This window comes from Alosa pseudoharengus, unplaced genomic scaffold, assembly GCF_046254945.1.
Source record: "Alosa pseudoharengus isolate Yale_2024_CS ecotype anadromous, Long Island Sound unplaced genomic scaffold, YU_APseudo_1.1 YU_APseudo_1.1_scf_12, whole genome shotgun sequence".
In the NCBI taxonomy this organism is placed as follows: Eukaryota; Metazoa; Chordata; class Actinopteri; order Clupeiformes; family Clupeidae; genus Alosa; species Alosa pseudoharengus.
Window position 1 is genome coordinate 23,271,567 of NW_027468587.1, and position 21,713 is coordinate 23,293,279.

Consider the following 21,713-nt stretch of genomic DNA (forward strand, 5'->3'; position numbering starts at 1 on the left):
TTCGTTTTTGTTTGGGGGACAGGCTGTACCCACATTGTTTGTTTCCAGTTTTCGGAGTCTAGGCTGTCTACAGTGTACTCATGGAATGGGCATCTAACGGTCATGAGAAGACAATTGCTGAATGTGACAAAAAATGTGACAAAAAAAAGCTATATTAGGCTACTTTCAGCTTTGAATATGCTTGTGTTTACTCAAATAGATAGATAGATAGATAGATAGATAGATAGATAGATAGATAACTAGATATATAGATAGATAGATAGATAGATAGATAGATAGATAGATAGATAGATAGATACTTTATTGATCCCCAAGGGGAAATTCAAAATGAGACCAATGACATCATTTCATTATAACTTTATTTTATTAACATAAACTGCATTTCACCCAACTAATGACCTATATAACATCATGTCATGTCATGCCTTTATTAACCAAATTATGCATACTGAAATTACCATTTCATGTTTGTGTTTTGAAAGACTTTGTTACTTTACTTCATTTCACTTACTATTCTATCTATCTACAGTATAAATCTATCTTTGTTATCTATCTCTCTCTCTCTCTCTCTTTGGCAGTTGTCAGTGTGGAGAGTTTAATGGCAGCTATAGTAGTGGTTATAGTAGTGGTGTGGGAGCTGAGGGGATTGACATTGCCAGTTCATCACTGCCATGTTGTAAAGTCCTCAACGCAGGGACACATCCCCTCTTTTTTGGAGGGGTGCTTTGGCTGCTAAGCCTCTGAAGTCTGTGGGCTATCGGTGACCCTTTCTCCAGATTAATGGGGGCAGCAGCATACGGACACTGATGGCACCGCTGTCCACTTATTGTACAATAAAATTGGAAAGAAAACCTTGCAGGATAACATAAGCCATTTGCAAGACAGCCTTTTATGATTTCTCTATTTGTAAGGAACCATTACATGGTGATTGCCAAGGGAATAACCTTTTAAAAAACCTTGTAAGATGAAGTAAAACAGTAGCCATGTATGGCGATGCCTTATAAGCTGCTAGAGCTGATAATAAGCTGTTCTGAGCGCCGATGTAGTATGTGCAATTAAATCACTCTCCTCCTTTCTTTCTTGTTTTTAGATTTTAAAATGAGACATTTTTCCAATATGAAAGCAACAAAACAGAAGCACAAACCCACATAAAAATAAATAAATAAATAAATATAGATAAAAACATATAGAGAAAAGGACAGAGAGAGCGAGGGAGAGAGAGAGAGTTGCCTATAGAGTTGATTGAGCTTGAATGTGGTAGTTTGCTGATTTATCACTATTGATGATTAACTGCCTCCAACCATATAATTAAAAAAAATAGTGTCCTTTGAGATAACCTTAAAAAGTGAATATGGTAGTGCAATGTGTGTGTGTGTTTCTGTGTGTCTGTGTGTGTGTGTGTGGGGAGATAACACTCATAACAATTAATATGTCGTCTACGTGCTACTTTTTACAACTAAACATTGGTTTAATAATGGAAAAGCTAACAAAACAATCTGCAACTACCTAGCACACGTAGCCATACCCCAGTAGAAAACACTCACGTTGGTCCGGGTGATAGCAGTGGATTTCAGGAAGATTACCTTCAAATGGACATCAGGATAGCAATCTATTTATTATATGAACATACTGTAATGTAAAGTAATGAAAAGGATAGCATAGCTATCAGTGGCATCAATGGCATCAGGAACCATTGTATTTCTGGTTTCATTTGTATTCTTCCCATTTGCCTAGTACACATTTATTGTGGAACAGTAGCCTAGTCAGCCTCAGCAGCGTCCTTGTGCACTTTTTAGGTTTAGCAAATTTAAACAGAAGCAGAATTATTTTTACATGGATTTTGATAATTGTCACTTCTGCTGTATTGACTAAGTTGGCTATTGTGCTTAAACCAATCAACATGCTGGCCTACTTATGTCAGTCATAGTTCTTATGTGCAGGCAAAACACCCTACGCTGAAGTTATCGCCACCAGTTCCATGCTGTGCGAACACACAAAATGTTACTGAACTAATGAACTACAAAAAAGTTATAGGAAAGTCCCCCTGGCGTAAAAATGCCTTTTGTGTGATGTGTGTGCATGCACATAGGCCTACAAAGATACAATTATGGCAGTACGTAAACACTTTACAAAAGCACCATCTACAGTAATATGCATATTTATTTTGGGTAAGTTTGTTTCTTTAATCAGAAAGTTATTGCTGTGTTTACTAAGTCTCACATAAATCCTCAATAAAAACTAAGTAACGGTAGAAATAACCTGTTTTCTCACTCAGGCAGGGATGACACAGCAGCATGTTCATGTGCTTTGACAGGGCGTGATAACAGGCCTGGACTAACATAAGGTGCATGGTAATGAGGAATGCTTCTAATATTATTGGAAGTGGCTATTTATCTCCTTCCACCAGATGCCACAGCCGAAGAGAAATGTTGAATATAGAGCAATTTAACACCATGACAACAACGGTAGCTTTGCACCTAAGTACCCTTACATAAAGTCAGGCTTAATTAATTGTCAAATGTTTGTCATTAATGAGTTATCAAGAGTTTAGTCATTAACTGAGTCATTAAGAGTTATTAATTGATTGGAAACGTGTGTCTAGATTATACTATGAAATTAACTACTTCTCCAGATCTAAAAAAATAAAAACTATAGACAGCATTCATGTTCATCTGTTTCCCCTTCTCTCTTGTCTGCTGAGTTGTACTGTACATCTTTCTTGTGGTTGCTGCGGTGCCTCTGCAGACTTAATGCCATTGTAAACTCCTTCCTCAAACTTCTCTAGATACTGTACAGTACTCTAGAAGATTACTTTCTTAGAGCCAGAGGAGTAGATCAAAGGAGAAATTAAAAAGCAAGAAAACAGAAAAGAAAGAGGCACTTTCAACAAGAACATGCCTGACAGAGAGCAGAAAGAGAAAGGCGAGAAGGAGGGAAGGAGAGAGAGAGAGAGAGAGAGTGAGTGAAGAGGGTGAGATATCAGATTAGGTGTCACCGTGGGTGACATGTCAGTGGCTGTAACGGAAGGCCTGTCAGTGCAGACGGGCCAGGCGGTGCTCTGAATATGCTCCTATTGATTTCTGCAACAGAGAAGGACCCTGCAGCTGACACTCTCTATTATCTCTCTCTCTCTCTCTCTCTCTCTCTCTCTCTATATATCTATATATATATATATATATATATATATATATATATATATATATATATATACAGTATATATATCTCTCTGCAACCCCCAAGTTCAACATTATGGCTAAGTGTGTGTCTCTATGTGTGTGTGTGCTTGTGTGCTTATGTGTGTATCATATACACATACCTATACACATCTCTGTATTTATTGCATGCTGTATTTTCATCAGCTCCTTGTCACATGTCGGTGTCCCTTTAACCCTGTTATTATAAGCCCAGTCTCCACAGACAGCTCCCCACATTTGACTCTTATCCCCTTAATGGGTTTATTGTTAGCCTCAGATGCTTCCTGGTCTCTGTATTTCACCGCTAAATACAAACAACAAAACTGAAGAGCAATCGGGGATCTTTTGAGAAAAATTAGTCTTTTAATTTGAACTATGAAAATTGAACTAAATTCTAAGTAGTGGGAATGGTGTTCACCCAATATCATATCGCATTTTCATCCCGACATGAGCTAACTTTGGGAATAGTTGCTCAAAATTCTCTGCCTGACATTTGTATGCTCAATGTACCCCACATCCTGAAAAGTTATTATATTTGCAGACTAATTACATTTTAATGAGGTTTTGAGCAGAGTATTTTTAGAATGAATGATTTACTTGATGAATGTTTTGTGAATGAGAAAATTAAGGTGCACTTAGCAGAGAATTGACAACTCAAAGCATCTGGAAATGGAATGCATAAAAAACTAAAGATATCAGAAATACCATGATTTCTAATGATGCAGAAATAATTAAATACTTAAAGACCATTTTTCTGTCTTCCATGATCCATTTAAGGACATAAACACATGATATCTTGGCATTTGAGTGGATTCTCTAGGCTGTGATAGCAATCATGTCTCTACTACATCCTCAGAAAATTGGCCACATTAATGAAAGCAATGATGGATTTATCTCCACTTTCAATATACCCACTCAGAAGCTGGCTCAGTCTGCAAATTAAATTGCTTGTGTCTAGTTTCATGTGGCAGGCAGAGTGTGTGTGTGTGTGTGTGTGTGTGTGTGTTTGTGCATGCGTGTGCGTGTGTGTGTGTGTGTGTATGTGTGTGTGTGTGTGTGTGTGTGTATGTGCATGTTTGTGCTTGACAAAGAGAGTGCAGTGCCTGTATATCTGTGTGACTATTCAAAGAGAAGGCTCATTTTCTCAAGTGTTGTCTCCAGCTGTTGTGTGTGTGTGTGTGTGTGTGTCTGTGTGTGTGTGTGTGTGTGTGTGTGTTTGTATTGTATTGTGTTTGTGCGGGGAGGCTAGCAATTCAAAGATCAAATAGCATTTTTAGTATATTGGAGACAAACTAATCCAGTTTTACTGCACATCTCCACATCATACCTCTGCACAGACTCCAACCCACTCTCTCTTTCACACACAAACCACTCAACCAGTCTCAAACCGACCCACTTTAACGCCAGTCAAAGCTTGACCCATTCTCACATCAATAAGATCCCAATCCACCACACCAATAAGATCCCGATCCACTCTCACATCTTTCAGAGCAGAGAGTCTTGCTCAATATCATCCCTCCCCCTCTTTTTCAGCTTGTCTCTTTCACTCCCCATTGTCCATGCATGCTGAATCTCTCTGCCTAGTTTGGGGTGAAGCGGAGATGGCTGCAGAGTTGTTCGTTAACAGTAATCCGGTTGTTAAGTCCGACATCACAGGCCCAACAGAAAAAAATGTCCAAAAAGCTGTTGGGTCCGTGACGTCGGACTTAACCGAATAGAGCAGTTAGCAGAAATAAGGCTGTGTCTTTGGACCTTTTCTCTATAAAAACAGTTGTCATGGACATTCATTTGTGTAGTAGTACTTAAGGTCTACTGCAGAGCATGGTGTTTCAGACAAAAGTGAGTCATTTTATCAGCTGTTCAAGCAAAGTGCTTCAGAGTCTGCAAGATTCTTATGTCTTTCAGCCTTTTGAAAGATGAATAGAAAATGAAATCGTTGTTTAGGTCTGACAAAGAGAAAAAAACAAAAAGTGAATAATAGAGTGAGAGTCTAGCAGATGGATGTCCTTCTACCTTCCCTGTCTCCAAAACACATTCTCTCTCTCTCTCTCTTCTGGTGTTTTGACTTGGATCTGTCTATTTAAACCGTGACTTTTGCCCCCTACTCTTACCTTTCAGTTCCCTCTGCCACATCTCTCTCTCTCTCTCTCTCTCTCTCTCTCTCTCTCTCTCTTTCTCTTTCCCGTCAGTCTTCACTTTGACTTCATCACTCCCTTGCTCTTTATCGGGACTTCACTCCTTTCCCTCCCATTCTCTATCTCCGTTTAATTCATTTTTCCTCCCCCGTCTCCTATGCACTTCTTCGCTTCATGTCCCCACTTTCCTTTATCTCCTTGGGGCACATTGTCTTCTTGTTCCTTTTCACTCCTACTCTCTCTCTCTCTCTCTCTCTCTCTCTCTCTCTTTCCCCCCTCCCTCTCACCCTCTCTCATTGTAGCTGTGCTCTTGTGATTGCATCGCGGAGTGTTGTTGAATAGCCCGGCTCCAGCAGAGCTCCCTGTAAATGATTATGTGCCGGATCACTCCTAATCTTGTTACGTGTGTTCCTCTACCCTTGGGATGGGCAGTGGGGAGAAGATGGGAGCTTTATCAGATGTCACAGGCCCCAGGATGGGAGCGCGATTTGCTAAAGGTCACTTTTTACATTCGTTAATGCGTGTATGTACCAGCATGCGTCTCCATGGAAGAACGACCGACAGGGGACCATCTCCATCACCGTCTGATATCTGAATATTCTTTCTCTCTTTCTCATTTCTCCTCTCCCTCTCTATATATAATGCCCTTTCATATTAAATGTTGTTTACTGACATGGGAGAAGAGATAAGTGTATGTATGGAAATGTGGCACCTGTGCCTAGGTCTTTTTTTAACCAAAAGTTAGAAAGTTTTCATATTGATTGATGTGTCCTTCTTTCTGTGTACCAGTGTAGAGGCAATTCAGAAATACTGCTTTAGACGAGAGAAAGGTGAAAATTCTCCTTTTTAATCATTGACAGGCACCGACACCTACAAAGAAACAGAGAGAGAGAGGGGGGAGAGAGAGAGAGGGAGAGAGAGAGAGGGAGAGAGCTGGAGAGCAATAGAGTGCAGTGCCATTTTTTTCTTTAAAGTGAAGTTGTCACATAGCAATATAGATAACTTAATTTCAACATGGACCTTTTCAACCCTCAGAAAAGTAATATTCTCACATCCTGAAATTATGTAAAGCACTATATCCCTTGGTTATCACTGAATATGTATAACCCTTAATGCACGGAGTGAAATATGTGCTGCCCATTGTGCTGAAATACTTTCCTGGCCTTACGACCATGACCATGAGTTGAAAATAATGACTTGTTGCATTATGACCAACTGCAGGTGAAGATGTTATTGATAAGTCCAGTGCATTTCAGGAGGTGTAAATAGGATTTAGTTATATAAATAGCAAGCATTGCAAGTTTGGTCTTACCTGGTGTTTTAGTTGTTACTGTTAGTGTTGCTGTTGTTAGTGTTGCTGTTAATGCAACTGCTCTGACTGCTCTGACTGCTGCTGCGACTGATTGAGGTGAATTTATGTTGGGCGGTGGGTTGGAAAATGTGATGTTCTCTCAATTTGAGCTAATATATACAAAATGTTCCTTTCCGGTAAGGAGCTCAAAAATGTTTGACCTCACTTGGCATTGGAAGACCCTCTCAGTGTCAGTGTCACCAAAGAAACAATCAGTTTCCTGACTGAGCGTTATTCATTTCATAGTCAACAACACAAATATCAACCAATGCCAGACACAATCTAGTACAAGCCAGTTCTTTAATCACACTGTGCGCTGTGTTTTGAATAATATTTCAGGACAGACCCACCACAATTGAACCCGAATAATCAATACCAAATCTCAGAGTTTAGTAAATATTTTGCATGTGAATAGGAGCTGATGTTTTGTCTCAGAGTCACTCGTAGAGTCATGTAACGTTGGCATACCTGGTGTCTCATCCTCCAGTGTGGGAACAGACCTCTAAGAGGACCTTTGGGCCAGAAAGAGGGTGGGTGTTGTCTCAGGATGAGGTGTGCAGCCCTGTTAATCATTACCAACCATCATCATCATCATCATCATCACAAAGCCTGACCTTTAGTCAGAGTGTGACCTGACCTTTAGTCACAGTGATCACTAGAGGATTTCAACAGGAATGCCAAGAAGAGTATTTGCTATGCTGTTATCCAAATAATATTACATTTATTTATTTGTATCCCTTATTTAACCAGAAATGTCCCATTGAGATACAGTATCTCTTGTGCCAGGCAGTCCTGTTTAAGTTAGAGGGGCGGTGGTAGTGTAGTGGTTAAGTAGCTGGGCTAGCAGTAGCCTGAAAAATTGTGGCTTTCACCGTAGTGCCCTTGAGCAAGACACTTAACCCAATTTGCTCCAGGGACAGTTGCCAATGTAATATAATTGGCATATGTAAGTCGCTTTGGATAAAAGTGTCTACTAAATGAATAAATGTCAATGTAAGTTGGGCAGCTCATTAATAGACTATGGCATTGGTCAGCTCTCCGGTCCAGGTGTGGGGGCTGTGAGACTTCGATTGAGTAGTGGCGCTGTGACGTCATGTGGCGTCCAACAAATCCTTCATTACATAGCCTGGTCAGAAATGTTCCAATTAGCACAAGCAAGTACTAAATTAGAATCAAATGTATCACTTTACCCTGTATTCCAGAATGCCAGAAGTCTTCCTCGTTGATTGGGACTTCATCTGGAATTCTGTGTGAATGGAAAGTGAACGCAGGTGTCAGAATGAGTGCTCATCCAGCTTGTGTGGATTTCACGTAGATGGGCTAGTCCCCTGGCTGTCTCTCCTCATGTATATCCACATACATCCTCATTTTATTTTAAACTGGAACATTTATGGCTCCGACATGCAGGGCCTGTGGGAATATGATCGCTTCAACATTGGCTGACTCTTCACTATGTATTCTCATTCTCCTGCACTATATATCCCCTCAACAGTCAATGTCTAAATTGAGATGTACGGTTAATACGCCCATAAAAGACTGTGTTGAAGGGAGTACCGCCCTTCCTCTGCACCCCCCCCCCGCCCCCCCTGGTTTTTATAGCCTCTGTGGGTTCCCAGGAGTGCATTACCATGATGCCACCGGACCAATCCAATTAAGCGCAAACGCCCAGAGGCATGGCTGGGACTCGCCCAGGGGGGGCAGACTCCAGGGCCTGGGTCCTGGGCTGGCACAGGCGGGGCTATGCCACTCACCATGATGCATGGGGTTCAGTTTCCCCCTGTATGTTTGGCTTGCCTGTAGCACAGTTGGTAAAACTAAATGGTAGTTTTAAAGTGTACACTTTATAAGTTAACATCCTTTCACTTTGCAAATAGATATCAGTGAACCCTAAAATGTATTTCAAAGGGGAAGTGTGCATAGCAGGTGGGCTACACATGGCAAGGGACTGTTTGTATTTGCTACTACAGTAGCTCAGCAGCATAGGTGACAGCTCAGCAGCATAGGTGACAGCATAGATAAATTCAATGAATATACAGTAGCATACGCTCACACTGTGCCAGCATCATGAAGAAACATGCAACATGCAACAAATATTACATACACTCACACCATAATAGCATCATGAAGAAACATACAATTCTGCGCCCTTGGCAACTGCCTTTATTATCTATAGGTCAGGGCCACCTGTGATATTCAAGGTAACAGAGAGCTGAATGCAAAGGAAATGTCTATAATGTATATTATACAACAGTTAGATCCGGTCAAACCATTTATTCATTTCTGATCAGACGAGAGGCATTCCATGAGTCATCAAGAGTGGGGAATGTGACAGAACATCCCCAGTCAAACTTGTCAAGTCAAGTCAAGTCAGTCTTTCACTGACCAACTCAGAGAATTCACTGGCAGTCTGGAGAGCAGAGCACTGGAAGAACAACAGTCTGAAGTCATGATGGGCGATCTTCCTGCTGATCAGCAGCTCGGTGGCTTTAGCAAGGACCGTTTGTTGCCTCATGGCTCCCGACGTCGCCATCAGAGCTCCCCACGTCAGCACTCAATCCAGACTGCAGGCACCCAGCGTCAGAGGCTATACGTTAACGTTATGGAAGCTCGCAGGTCAGCCGCAGCTCGGTGGTCGTGGCAGCTGCAGATCTCTCGCAGAGTAGGCCCATTGCCCTGAGCAATCTTTCCGTCCAGACGAGTCCAGACAGAGGATGTGCAGCGTCAGATGGAAGACCGACGGCTAGTCAAGGCAAGCTCATCAGCCCAGTCGAATAGAAACTAACGTTAACGTTAGTTATCAGCCAGAAAAAAGGACCAAGAATAACAAAACTATCGAAAATAACGTAAATAAAGGATGAAAACATTTAACTTGATAAATAAATAAAAAAAAAAATAACAGAACATTACATAAAATTACGAACATTACATAAAAACAAACAAAAACATGATGCCAGACAGAGCGGCGTGTCTCGCCAGCGTCCCCGTAACCTAGCTAAACTTGTTTAGCCTACCGCTAGTAATCACTCCGCATATTGCATTGGATTATTCAGCACGACATTCCATTCATTCAAAGCGACAGAGCAGCAATTTCATAGGTAAAAAGTTGGCTGCCAGATCGTACTTGAGCTCAGACGTATTTTTTTGGTTACAAAACCTGAGTTTTTAGCTTTAATAGTGCTTATTTTTTGCTAGCATTTACAAAATATAAAGGAAAGAAAACACATATCTGTTGCTTCTCAAAGGCATCACAGCAGTTCCATCTGGACATAACAGTCAGTTTTCTGCAGTTGGTGCCAGTTTGCCACATATTGACCCCCCAGTGAGAGTCAATGTTTGAGTTTCTCAGAGGAGACAGACATTCTTTTTGCCTGATGATTCACCAAGGCACCAAAGGGCATGAGGCAGAGAGAATTGCAGAGAGAGGGAGAGAGAGGTAGTCTTTCTGTCTCTGTATGTGTATGTGTGTGTGTGTGTGTGTGTGAGAGAGAGAGAGAGAGAGAGAGAGAGAATATGCTTGTTTATCTGTGTGTATGTGTTGGTGGAGAAGAGAAAGACATTGAGTCAGAATCCTCCACACTGAGAACATCCTTCCGTGGTGGGACTGCGTGATGACCGTACTGATAGTGTGGGCACGCGGGGTCTTGCGGCGTGCAACGGCGAAATCTCGTTAGTGGCTGGGGGACCGGCAGGGCGAGCGGGTCTGCTTGGCCTGATTAGTGAAGGGCATAGGGACCCGTGGCCAAGCCCTTCCCTTTCCTTCCCGTTTCGGCGAGCTCACGGTTCATCAGTAATTACTCCACAGGCCCTGGCTCACCTTGCATGTGTAACTACCCAGCAGAATGTCCCCCTGTCCTTTGTGTGTAATCATCGTGTCAACCTGATTAATGCCAAGGAGCCACCGGAACCCTGTGTTTGTGTGTGTGTGTCTGTGAGTGTCCGTGAGTCTGTGTGTGTGTGTGTGTGTGTGTATGTGTGTGTGTGTGTGTGTGTGTGTGTGTGTGTGTGTGTGTGTTTTGTGTGTATCAAAGGGACACAAGATAGAGAGGGAGAGACGAAGAGGAGAGAGAGAGAGAGAGAGAGAGAGACGAAGAGGAGAAAAAGTGAGAGAGAGAGACCGAGAGAGAGAGAGAGCATGTTAACCCCAATGACACTTCTCCGCCTCACACAACAACAGGCTGTTGCACACACAGCGCACGCTGCTTTGAATAACAAGATTTGCTCTTGCCACACAGCAGTGAGATGCCTCCAGGCTAACTGTTTTGCATCAAAGTCTTTTCCCTTCTGCCCTTATGTTATGAGTTTAGGGAGGCCTTCCCTCTCTACCTCCCTCCGAGGGCATTTGAACTGTGACTGCACTGTCAGTGCACGACTGCACTGAAGGTAAATTAATGAGATGTGTCAAAAAGTGAGAGACTTGATAAGTGGGTACCTAAGACATACTGTAGACCTTCTAATGAGGAGACACAGAATTCAAAGAATCCTCCATAGAAATGTATGGGGTCGGTTCCCATGAGGAGACACAGCACTCAAAGAATCCTCCATAGAAATTATTATTATTTCAAATATATATATTTTTTTATTATTTCAAATAAAGTGTGTTATGCTCAATATCACAATAATATTCTTATCAATAACCGCCTCCCACACCTACCTCAGATATGACCTCACAGTGGACAGTGGACTCGAAAGGGGAAAAAGAAAGAAACAACTATGACAATATTGATGGAAATAAAAATAAACAAATACACATGATTAGCCATCTTGACAACGAAGCATGTGATGTGTCTTATCTCATATGACTTGCAAGCAAACTGCCCTTGCATTTCTTTCCCACATCTGTATTGTTGATTTTAGCTTTAGCTAGAGAGTTCCATTATAATAACGTGCTGAAAGTATAGGACCTGTTAGCCTCTGTAGTAACATTAGATGTACTTTTTGATATTATGTCGAAGTTTGAGTAATTCTGAATATAAAGACCCCATAAAATAGCAAAATGAAGACTTTTATGAAGAGCTTCAAATTCACCAGTCCGCCTGATGTACTTTTAATGTCATTATGACCTTCCTTTCTTATCCCTCCCTATTCATTTCAATAGAAAATAGTGGCCCGTAATTGCCTGAAGTGCATTACCGAGATAGGCGCAGAGATGGAGCTGCCTATAAGGACTTTGCCTAAGAGCACTTCAAGAACAGTGCAGACTACTGTAGAAGGGTTAGACTACTGTGAGATGTGCTTTTCCTGTTATTTTTTCTCTTTTGTTATTTTTTTTCTCTTTTCTCTGTGAGATGTAAGCAGAGTTCTCAAACTTGGTACATTTCCTGTTTTTTTTTTTTTACATATTTCCTTTTATATTTTCGCTCTGCCATATTGTGAAAAGCCTGAAATGCCTTTGTCCTGAGGATGTCTGGTTTCAGAGCCCACTCAGCAGACCTTGTGCTTTTCAGATCCATTTGCCTGGTTTGCCTGGTAAAGAAGACTTAATGGCTATTTCGTAGAAAGGGAATATAATTCCTGGTGGGATTTCCCCCCCCCCCCCTTGCATTTGTGAAACAACAGCACACCCAACACCAAGCGAACGAAGAAGATCAGTGACAAAACACTTCAAGCCACTGTGTGCTGTGTTGAGGAGGATGTCTGTTTATTATTCACTTTGCAAAAAGCAAACCTACAGCATGGGAGCTCACTTTTTAAACGCACTGCTAATCATTCTAATCACAGCACCGAATTCAACTCAATCCATGACATAAACACCACCACCATTTTAAATAACAAAACTGTATACACAGAAAACGCACAAGAAAGGTGACATTTAGATGCTTGGACTCTATGAAGCCTGTGTCTGTTCTGTGATTGACTCTCTCTCTCTCTCTCTCTCTCTCTCTCTCTCTCTCTTTCTCTCCCTCCCTGCAGGGTCATACTTGATGGTGAACTCCTCCCAGCATGCTCCGGGTCAGCGAGCCCAGCTGCTGCTGCAGACGCTGAGCGAGAACGACACGCACTGTGTGCAGTTCAGCTATTTCCTGTACAGCCGCGACGGCCACAGCCCTGGGGCGCTGCGCGTCTACGTGCGCGTCAACGGCGGCGTGCTGGGCCTGCCCGTCTGGAACGTCTCCGGCTCCCACGGACGCCAGTGGCATCAGGTGGAGCTGGCTGTCAGCATGTTCTGGCCCAACGAGTACCAGGTGAAGGCCGCAGCACCGTTTCACCTATACATCATATTTATTCATTCGTCCATTATTTATTTATCTACAGTATTTAGTTATATATTTGTTTGGCAGAATCTTTACCGGTAATAGAAAGATTTTTTTTCTCTATAAGTTGACTCTCGAATTTTCAGCAGTAAGTTCCAAACATGTAGTGCAGTATGATATGCTCTTTGGGTGTAGTTTCCCTGCCTGCCTAGCTCTTTTTCATCGCACTAAGATACTTCTCTGGCCTCTCTCAATGCACTAGCGTTTCCAACAACCATAACATGAGTAGCCCAAGGGGGAATGACCAACCATAACATGAGTGGCCCGAGAGGGAATAACGTTGTTTTTTCTAAATTGAAAGTGGCCTGTAAACGTTTTTAAAAAATTGCAGTCGGAAGAATGTCTAAATTTAACAGTTTGTAATTGGTTAGGCAAAGAAGGAAATATTGCTAGGAATCCCCAATCAATGTGATTGGCTAGACTGGACCAATGATTTCAAAGTTATCGCAAAGTCTACCCCCATTCTGATGTCAGGGTTGGAAACATATCTTAATAGAGAGTAGCCAGACTGTCTTCACAAAGTGAGTGAGGGGAAACCAGGCTAGTAGTTTACCCCTTAGCAATAAGTCCTAAGACAGTCATAACACAGTCCACAGACCCAAAATCAACCCAAACATTGCTGTAGGTCAGATCTTTACAGTGTGGCCCATTGTGGGGGTTGACTGCAATGTAAGCTTATTATTCACACCCCTTGCCCACTGTAATGACCATTGATTCTTGGGGCAGAGGGACAGTCAGGTATGTAGGCTAATGCTTATGGGTCCTAACTGGAATGCACAGGAGCGAGGCTTTCTCAGTCATGCCTGTATAATTATTTATTTTTTTCATTTGTCTGTACATCTGTGGTACAATGTTTGCTGGAAAATGTAGTCCCACTGATATGACTACCCCCGCCCCTGCCTTGGATTGAATGGTGGTTGGTTGAAACCATCCAGGCAGGAGTGCTGTTGCATGGGGCATGAAAGAAAGTGGGCACACACAGCACTCAACACACACACAGACACACACACACACACACACACACACACACGGTCACGCAAACCTCATCCATAAATTCAATTTCTCCTTTTCTGCAAACTCGGCGGAGCTGTCAAAAAGCAATTAAGTTGAGTAGTGTGCGCTTTATCAACAACTGTCAATCCCTCTGACTTAATTAAGCCCTGCGCAGCGTGTGGAGATATGACCTTGATGTGTAAATAATAGCCAAGCTCTCCACAAACAGGACTTGAAGGTAGGGCAGGGTGAGAGGAGATAACAGCACCGGACCAGGCCAGACGTGACAGTGAAAGCTATTACGGAGTTGGATTGGCAGGGACACAGTTGTATATTTTGCACTCTAGCACCAAACACTAACTCACGTTTGCTCATGTGAGTGAAATATGTGCACATTTCTACAGACTCCAAATGTAATCTTTCAAAACTCATTTGTTTGGAAGATAATGCTTAAATGGAGGCACGTTAAAAAGTAATCGTTGTAGTGGCTTTGTGAGACAAATAACTCCACGGTAGGTTATTATGTTGTTATTATGTCGGAGGAGATTGCCGCTTCCCTAGACTAATGAAATCGATGTTCCACTCTTCTACGATAAGGTCTGTAAGAATATGAAATTCTCTCTTGAAATTAAAATGATGAATCTTCCTATTATAACTGTGACAAATCAAAAGCACACCTAAGAACACACTCTGCAGACATATTGAAAAGTTTTGAATGATTTCTGGCACAACCCCACTCTGACTCTTCAGAACTTTGAATTGAACTTGTGAATTAAATTATATTTGTTATGTTTTGGTATCATTCGTTGATGGTATACACCTATACGGTCATGTGAAGGACAGATAAACACATGCATAGCCATCATAACATAACATAGCATAACATCCAGGATATGCACTAGACCTGTGCGCTTCCACAAACATGAAAGAAACCATTTCTTACGACCATTCATATATTTCATTTTAACATAAATACCAATAAAAATTACAAAAAGTATTTTTAACCCTCTATAGTATGCATCATGATATCCTTGTGGAAAAAATATTGAATATTTTTCATAATATATATTTCTGTTAAATGTACACTTTAACAATAATAATGTTTTTTATATGGTAAAAAGTCAAATAATTCCTATTTTTAAGAATTAAAGCTAACTTATTAATTTAAAACACATCTGTATAACTTAACACTAGAACAAAAATATGTATCTGGTTTTCAATGTATTACAAGTCTCATACTTAACAAAAATCTAATTTAGTCTAATCTAAATCTAAATTCAGTTGTTGCTCCCAGGCAACATTGTGCCATTGCGGAATGCAAATCAATATTTACAGATTGGAAGTTATAATGATTGAAACATACACATTATCATATGAAATCATCAAAATCACTGTTATTTACTGGTTAAAAGCTCAATAAATCTCCCCAAACATTATCAGGTATACACATACACATACAAGCACCCACACACATATATGAGTTTATGCACGTACACCCATGTATACCCATGTATGAGTAATGATGCACCCTATGCACACACACATAACAACATCAACTTTCCCTCTGAGACCTGCACCTGACTTTCTGAAAGTTTAGTAATCAATCAATAGTATCACAAGAGAAACACGGGATAGGCCTACACTGTAGCAAATATAGGGATCAGTCAGGCCTCAAACTTGGGGCTATGGGGTAACAAGTGTGCAGCTTGACCGCAACACCTAAAAGCCATGGATGTTGGTATGGTAGTCAGGGCACATACTCAACCATATGCTGCCATTCTGTAAAACTTCATGAAACAGACTCATGTACTTCACACATACAGGTGCCCCTCGTACATCCTTCCATCCACTGTTCATCACAGGGTGTCTCACTAACAGCAATCCCTTTCACTTAGTTATGAACGTGACAGTTTTGCGTGGAACTGCCCTAGAGCACTTTATCATGTACTCAAAGCATTGAACAGTGTAGGGTAAAAAGGGAGGCAGGCAGGATTAATAGTAAAAGGTAAGAAAGTAGAATGAAATTAAAATTAGGAGGCACACATAAAGTGTACAGGGAGTTGCAAGTGAAACACACAATTAATAGTTATTACATATTATAATTAATAAGTATTACATATTTATAACTCTGTTTCTAACAAATGCAGGCAGTACATTTGCCAGTTTACTTACAGGTATATGCAATATATTTGCCTTTGTCTTGCTAATTTAATTACAAATATAATGCATTTGCTTTGGTATGGCCATATGCAAGTCCGTTATGGTACAATGTTGCCTCAGGGCAACATGCCGTTTTTTTCTAATTTCCTATGACACCTACATTGATATGTTATGAAAAGTTGTTGATAATACATCTTTACTCATCAATAAAGCTTGCTCATATTTCTTTCTTGATGATTTACTGGAAGTAAAGTACTGAGCAATTTTCGTAAGGAAAAATTTGGCGTCGCAAGACACCTGCATAGTCCCTGAATGTGGAAGGAATCTATCTTGCAGTTGCATTGGATAGTACTGGAGTACAAGCCCAATTTGTGTGTGTGTGTGTGTGTGAATGTTTGTGTGTGTGTGTGTGTGTGTGTGTGTGTGCGTGAGAGAGAGAGTCAATGTACATGTGTGTATGTTTGTGTGTGGGTGTGTGTGTCTCTGTGTGTGTGTGCGCGTGCGAACATTGGTGGTTCACATGCAGAAGTGGCAACACGACAACATGAACTGACAACATAAACTGTGTGTGTGTGTGTTTGTGTGTGTGTGTGTGTGTGTGTGTGTGTGTGTGTATGTGTGTGTGTGTGTGTGTGTGTGTGTTTGTGTGTGTGTGTGCATGCATGTGTGTGCGAACATTGAGATGAGTTCCTATAATTTACACAAGATTGACTTGTTTGGCAGGTATGGTTCACATTGGGGGAGAAGTACATTAGTTCAAAAAAACACTTTCTTGTGGAAAGTATGATTCATGTGTTGAATGGGCACAAAAGAACAGGAAAGTTGTAGGAGTGTGTGTATGGAGATGTCTTTCATCTCCTGGATGGCAATTATACTCTTTCCCACCTATGGTGGTCATTTTTGACCATAAACAAAAAGAAGTGAATAAATCACTCAAAATTCAAAGAAATTAGTCACAACGAATTTAATGTGTTCAAATGCCTTTTGTGAAGGATATCATAAGGTCTTAAGGCAATTTGATGAAAAATGCCATATTTATGGTACAGGGAATGTGTAAATCGGTCATTTTTTACCAGAACAGTGTTAGAAGGTTAAAGAAAAAATAAATCATAGAATTTTAAGAGACTGAATTTGAAGAGACTGAAATGGTGATATTAGTCTTGGTTAGATTCCATGTCAAAATGTTAGTTTATCTTCTTTGAAGATCCAAGGATTCTCTCCAAATTATGCAATACAGTATAAGTACAATATGCAGGGCAAAATGTAAGTGTTTTTACTGACAGTGCAATTATTAAATATCCTAATGTTATTGTCTCATTGAGAAATTCACTTTGACATTGACATAATGGACTTCAAAGTAACAGTGCAACCTCAGATATATAATTTGGGTAAAAAAAGCTACACAATGACAATCAGTCATTTTTAGCATTTTCATTTTTCCCCCACTGCACTTTAAATGATTAGTGCAATTTTGTGAATGATAAACGAAAGATAGCAAAATTGGTGAATCAAGGCTCGGCTTTCATCATATCTGTCAGGGATGGCAGGAGGACCCAAGTGCAAGACTCTTCCAGACCGTATTACAGACAAACACACTTTATTCTACAAACATACAAACATACAGGACAAAACAGAGAGACGAACAGACAAAGGACAAAGGAATACCGGGGGTAGAAATACACAGACTAATTAACAGAGTGACAGAGGACTGGATGAGACCAACAAAACAATAATGAGGTGAGAGCAGAAACGGACGGAAACTGGCGACAGGAAGTACAGACCATATAAGGGCATGGGCGGAGACAAAGACACAGACAGGTAAACACAGAACACATGACACAGAACAATATACAGAATGGCCACCAGGGTACCACAAAGGCAGTCAGTCCCTGCAGGATCCTAACAATATCACCACTGTAATAATCAAAAAAATGTATCATTTCAAAAGGCTAACTGAGAAAATATTGGAGAACTCTTTTGCAATTATGTAAGCACATAATGTAATTTGAAAACTGCTGCCCTGATTAAAAAAAACTCAGCTGGTATTCTGTCTATAATGGAATGGAATGGACTGGAAATGTCTAAGTAACCCCAAACCTTTGACCGGTTGTGTATATGCATCTGTTTGTATTTAGGTGTGCCTGTCTCTATATGTGTGTGTATGTGTGCCCATATATGTGTTTGTCCAGTGTCTCCTATCCTCCTTTGGCTTGTCTTCTCTGTGCTCAGTATTCTTTGTGTGCCTCTATCTCAGTTTCCCCTGCCTGCCATTACCTCTTCTCTCCTCTTGAATCACGCAGCTTTGCAATTTCATACTGAGTCAAAGTGCCACTTTCTCTAGTACTTGCACAGGAGGGATATGGGATGAGGGAGTTTAGGAACTCTCCCGCACATGTGTGTGTGTGTGTGTGTGTGTGTGTGTGTGTGTGTGTGCACATATGGAAGTTAGCCTCGTTGATAGCGCACTTGCCTAAAACGGCATAGATCACAAGTTTGTGTCTGGTGTGGGACTGTGCTGTCATTTAGGAACATACACACACACACACACACACACACACACACACACACACACACACACACACACACAATTACAATCACACATAGAGAGAGGCTAACATGGCTTAAGTTGCTAATTCCTGCTCAGCCATCTCAGCCTAGAGGGGTTCCCGGTCAGCTGAGGTCCTGTTTTAATCCCCACTGAAAGGGGATAACAAGTCGAGGAGGTCAGAGACACTGGATATGTGGAGGAAATAGGATAAGTGGATATGATACTTCTCTGGCAACAGCAAATCTTAACACAGCCACTGGCGAAAAGCCCCTAAAGATCTCTGTGCCCTATGGTCTTGTGTTGTTCTTAGCGCTGAGGTCAGGACTGTTAGCGTATAGCTTCATCACATTTTTCAGGCTCTGGCCTATAACTGTGATAAATTGGGGACGGAGAGGGCAGTGTCAGGTTGGTGTCTATGTGGTTCAAAGTTTGTGTGTGTGGTAAACCTCAGCACTCCCTCTATGCTCCTAAACTGGAGGCTTTTATAGCCCAAGTGTGTGATTTGAAATATTTATCAGTGTTAGTTTCAGCGGCCCAGAAGAAGAGAAGGGATCTCTGGAGATTTGAAGCGATAGGGCCAGACTTGGCTCTCCTCCGCAGGTCAGAAACAAAGGCAGTAGGTCGCTGATCTCTTATCGCCACAGTGATAGCGTAGAACTGCTCTGATCCTGCACCATTGAAATGCAAAACCTCTTCTCTTGTGTTGTTTTCATAGTGTTATATTAGTCATTCTCCACACCTGTTTTTATCTTGATAATGGTAACACGATATGTGACTCAGTAATCTAAATCACAGCGACAAACCACTACAGTCATAAACCACATGACCCCTAGCAATAGTTGCTCCAGAGATGTTGCAGATTACTCATCCATTGGGGTTTTTTTGTTGTCGGATTTGTATTCATGTGTTATGCCAACAAAGCTATTAGCTCTCATTCTTTTCAAGCAAACGTTTTTTGCAATGAATTAAATGAAATAAAATGTTTGGATATCTTTCCTAAACTGCAGGATTTTTGTTCAGTTAAATAAGACTAATGTATGGCCCATGTGACAGGAGCTACAGTACTCAACAGAACAAAACAAAATGGGGAAATATGTAGCAGGCACAGACCACTACGCTTACAATGCAAAAGCTGAGACAAGGAAGCCATTCAAACATGTTGTTGTTCAGCCTGGCAATATGGCAGTATGGCAGCTCTAGCTTGAAATGTTTTTGTCAATCACTTTTTATTGCTTCTAGAGAACAGGAGATTTTTATGTGGTCATTGGTAGAATCACTACCAAGTACATAAAGGTATGTGCCATAGTTAGTAGGCACACACATTATACAGGATTTGATTTAATTGTAAAAACTGATTGATTGGCCTACACAATGCCAAATATGATTAAGGGTCGAGGACCTTTTGCCACAGAGATTAAACACTCTCTTTGAAGATTGTTGTCGGGAGCGCATTAGTTTTTATAAGATCAAGTGGGAGGTGGCTCATGCCAGGCCCTTTTAATTACTGTGGAAAGACTCTCTGCCAGGGCTATGAATTACTCTCTAGCTCACTTTGTCAGCTCTGTCACTTCTCTTCCGATCTGACACTTCCATAACTTGTAGGAAATGGCTGTTGTCACAAAACAATGATTTTCATTGTGCTAAATGAGATTTCAGAAGTTCAGGTTTGCTTATAATAAACAGAGCACTGTTAGGGGAGAGAAGGGGAAATAAAGGAAAATCAATAAAAGAAATAAAGGGGAGATCGATGCTGAGTAGTACTGGAAGAACATTCATTCCTCAGAAATTTTGTGGATCAACTACTGTTGTGGTTGTGTATTTTTGTCAACAATAAGTAGAGTCTCAGGGAACTGTAAAGGAGTTACAACCCCAAGTTTGTGTGTGTGGCTGTGGGAGTAGTTGTGTAGGTAGGCGAGGCAAGGAGAGACAGAAAAGGAAGAAAAAAAGAAATGAAGGGCATGCCATGGAAGGGTTGTTTGTTGCTAACATCATAATATATGACCACCACCACTACTAGTACCAATACTACTACCACTACTATTATCACTAATAATAATAATAATAATAATAATAATAATAATAAATAATGCAGTGGATATATAGCCTTTAAGACAGCAGTGACTTGCTGGCTTTTGGTAAAATGTCATAATGTTTGGAGTCTGTTGCTGGCTCTCCATGCTGCACTTCTGACTCCGAGGTTAGTATTATTTAGAAGCAGCGGGCAGAGAGGGAGAGAGAAAGAGAGAGAGAGTGAGAGAGAGAGAGAGAGTCTGATTGGGAAAGCCTTCCTCTCACTGCACCTCAGTCTTATATTCCCGTTCACTGCTTGCTTTAGGCGTCTAAGACCGCAGCCACCATGTTTTCAAATATTTATAATGTTATTGTTGCCCTCAGAAGAAAAGGGCCTCACTTCTGCTCTCATTACTTTTCCATGGTTTCCTTTTCACTTTTCTTTATTTCTAGTCGTTGACCGCTTACACAGCGTGCACCAATTCTGCCTATTTTCTTTCTCCTGCCTGTATCAAGTAGATGTCCCTGCACTCGTTTACACTCGCTCTCCACTTCACCACACTGTGCTCCGTCTGTCCTGCTAATGCAGTAATGAAGAGCCAGACCCTTGTTCGCCCATCTGAATGAATGTGGGCTAACAGAGGTGGTGAGGAAGGCTGATTTTTTTTAATTATCCTCTCTCTCTCTCTCTCTCTCACTCTATCTCTCTCATTCTCTCTGTCTCTTTCCCTCTCTTCTCTCTTGTCTTTACAGTATTCTGTCTTTCCACCCTTTCGCTCTGTCCTTCATACATGGTTTCTGAGTTTAAGAGGGGGAAAGGAGAGCCCAATATGTTGCAGTCAAAGAAAACTTCATTAACATAACAACTTGCTGGTGGAATGTCAAAGAAGCTAATGATGGGTTGTCCTGGGGTGAAATGGAACTAGCATTCTGAGGTAGCAAGCACAGATAGCAGTATGAATGGAAAACACAGTTTACTGATTTCAGACAAAATTAACAGTTCAGTACATTGATGCCAGGGACTCATGGCAAGGCAAGACACAGTAAACTCATAGCAAAAAATGCAGTATA

General features: G+C 41.1%; 1 protein-coding gene across 7 annotated transcripts in view; it reads left to right on the forward strand.

Moving 5' to 3' along the window:
* Positions 1-21,713, forward strand: part of ptprub (protein tyrosine phosphatase receptor type Ub) — a 216,833-nt gene that overhangs the window by 84,815 nt on the left and 110,305 nt on the right. For all 7 annotated transcript variants that reach the window (XM_076280520.1, XM_076280519.1, XM_076280517.1 and 4 more), the window contains exon 3: positions 12,591-12,862. In XM_076280520.1, the coding sequence (XP_076136635.1) occupies positions 12,591-12,862 (272 nt within the window). The remainder of the gene's footprint in view (positions 1-12,590; positions 12,863-21,713) is intronic.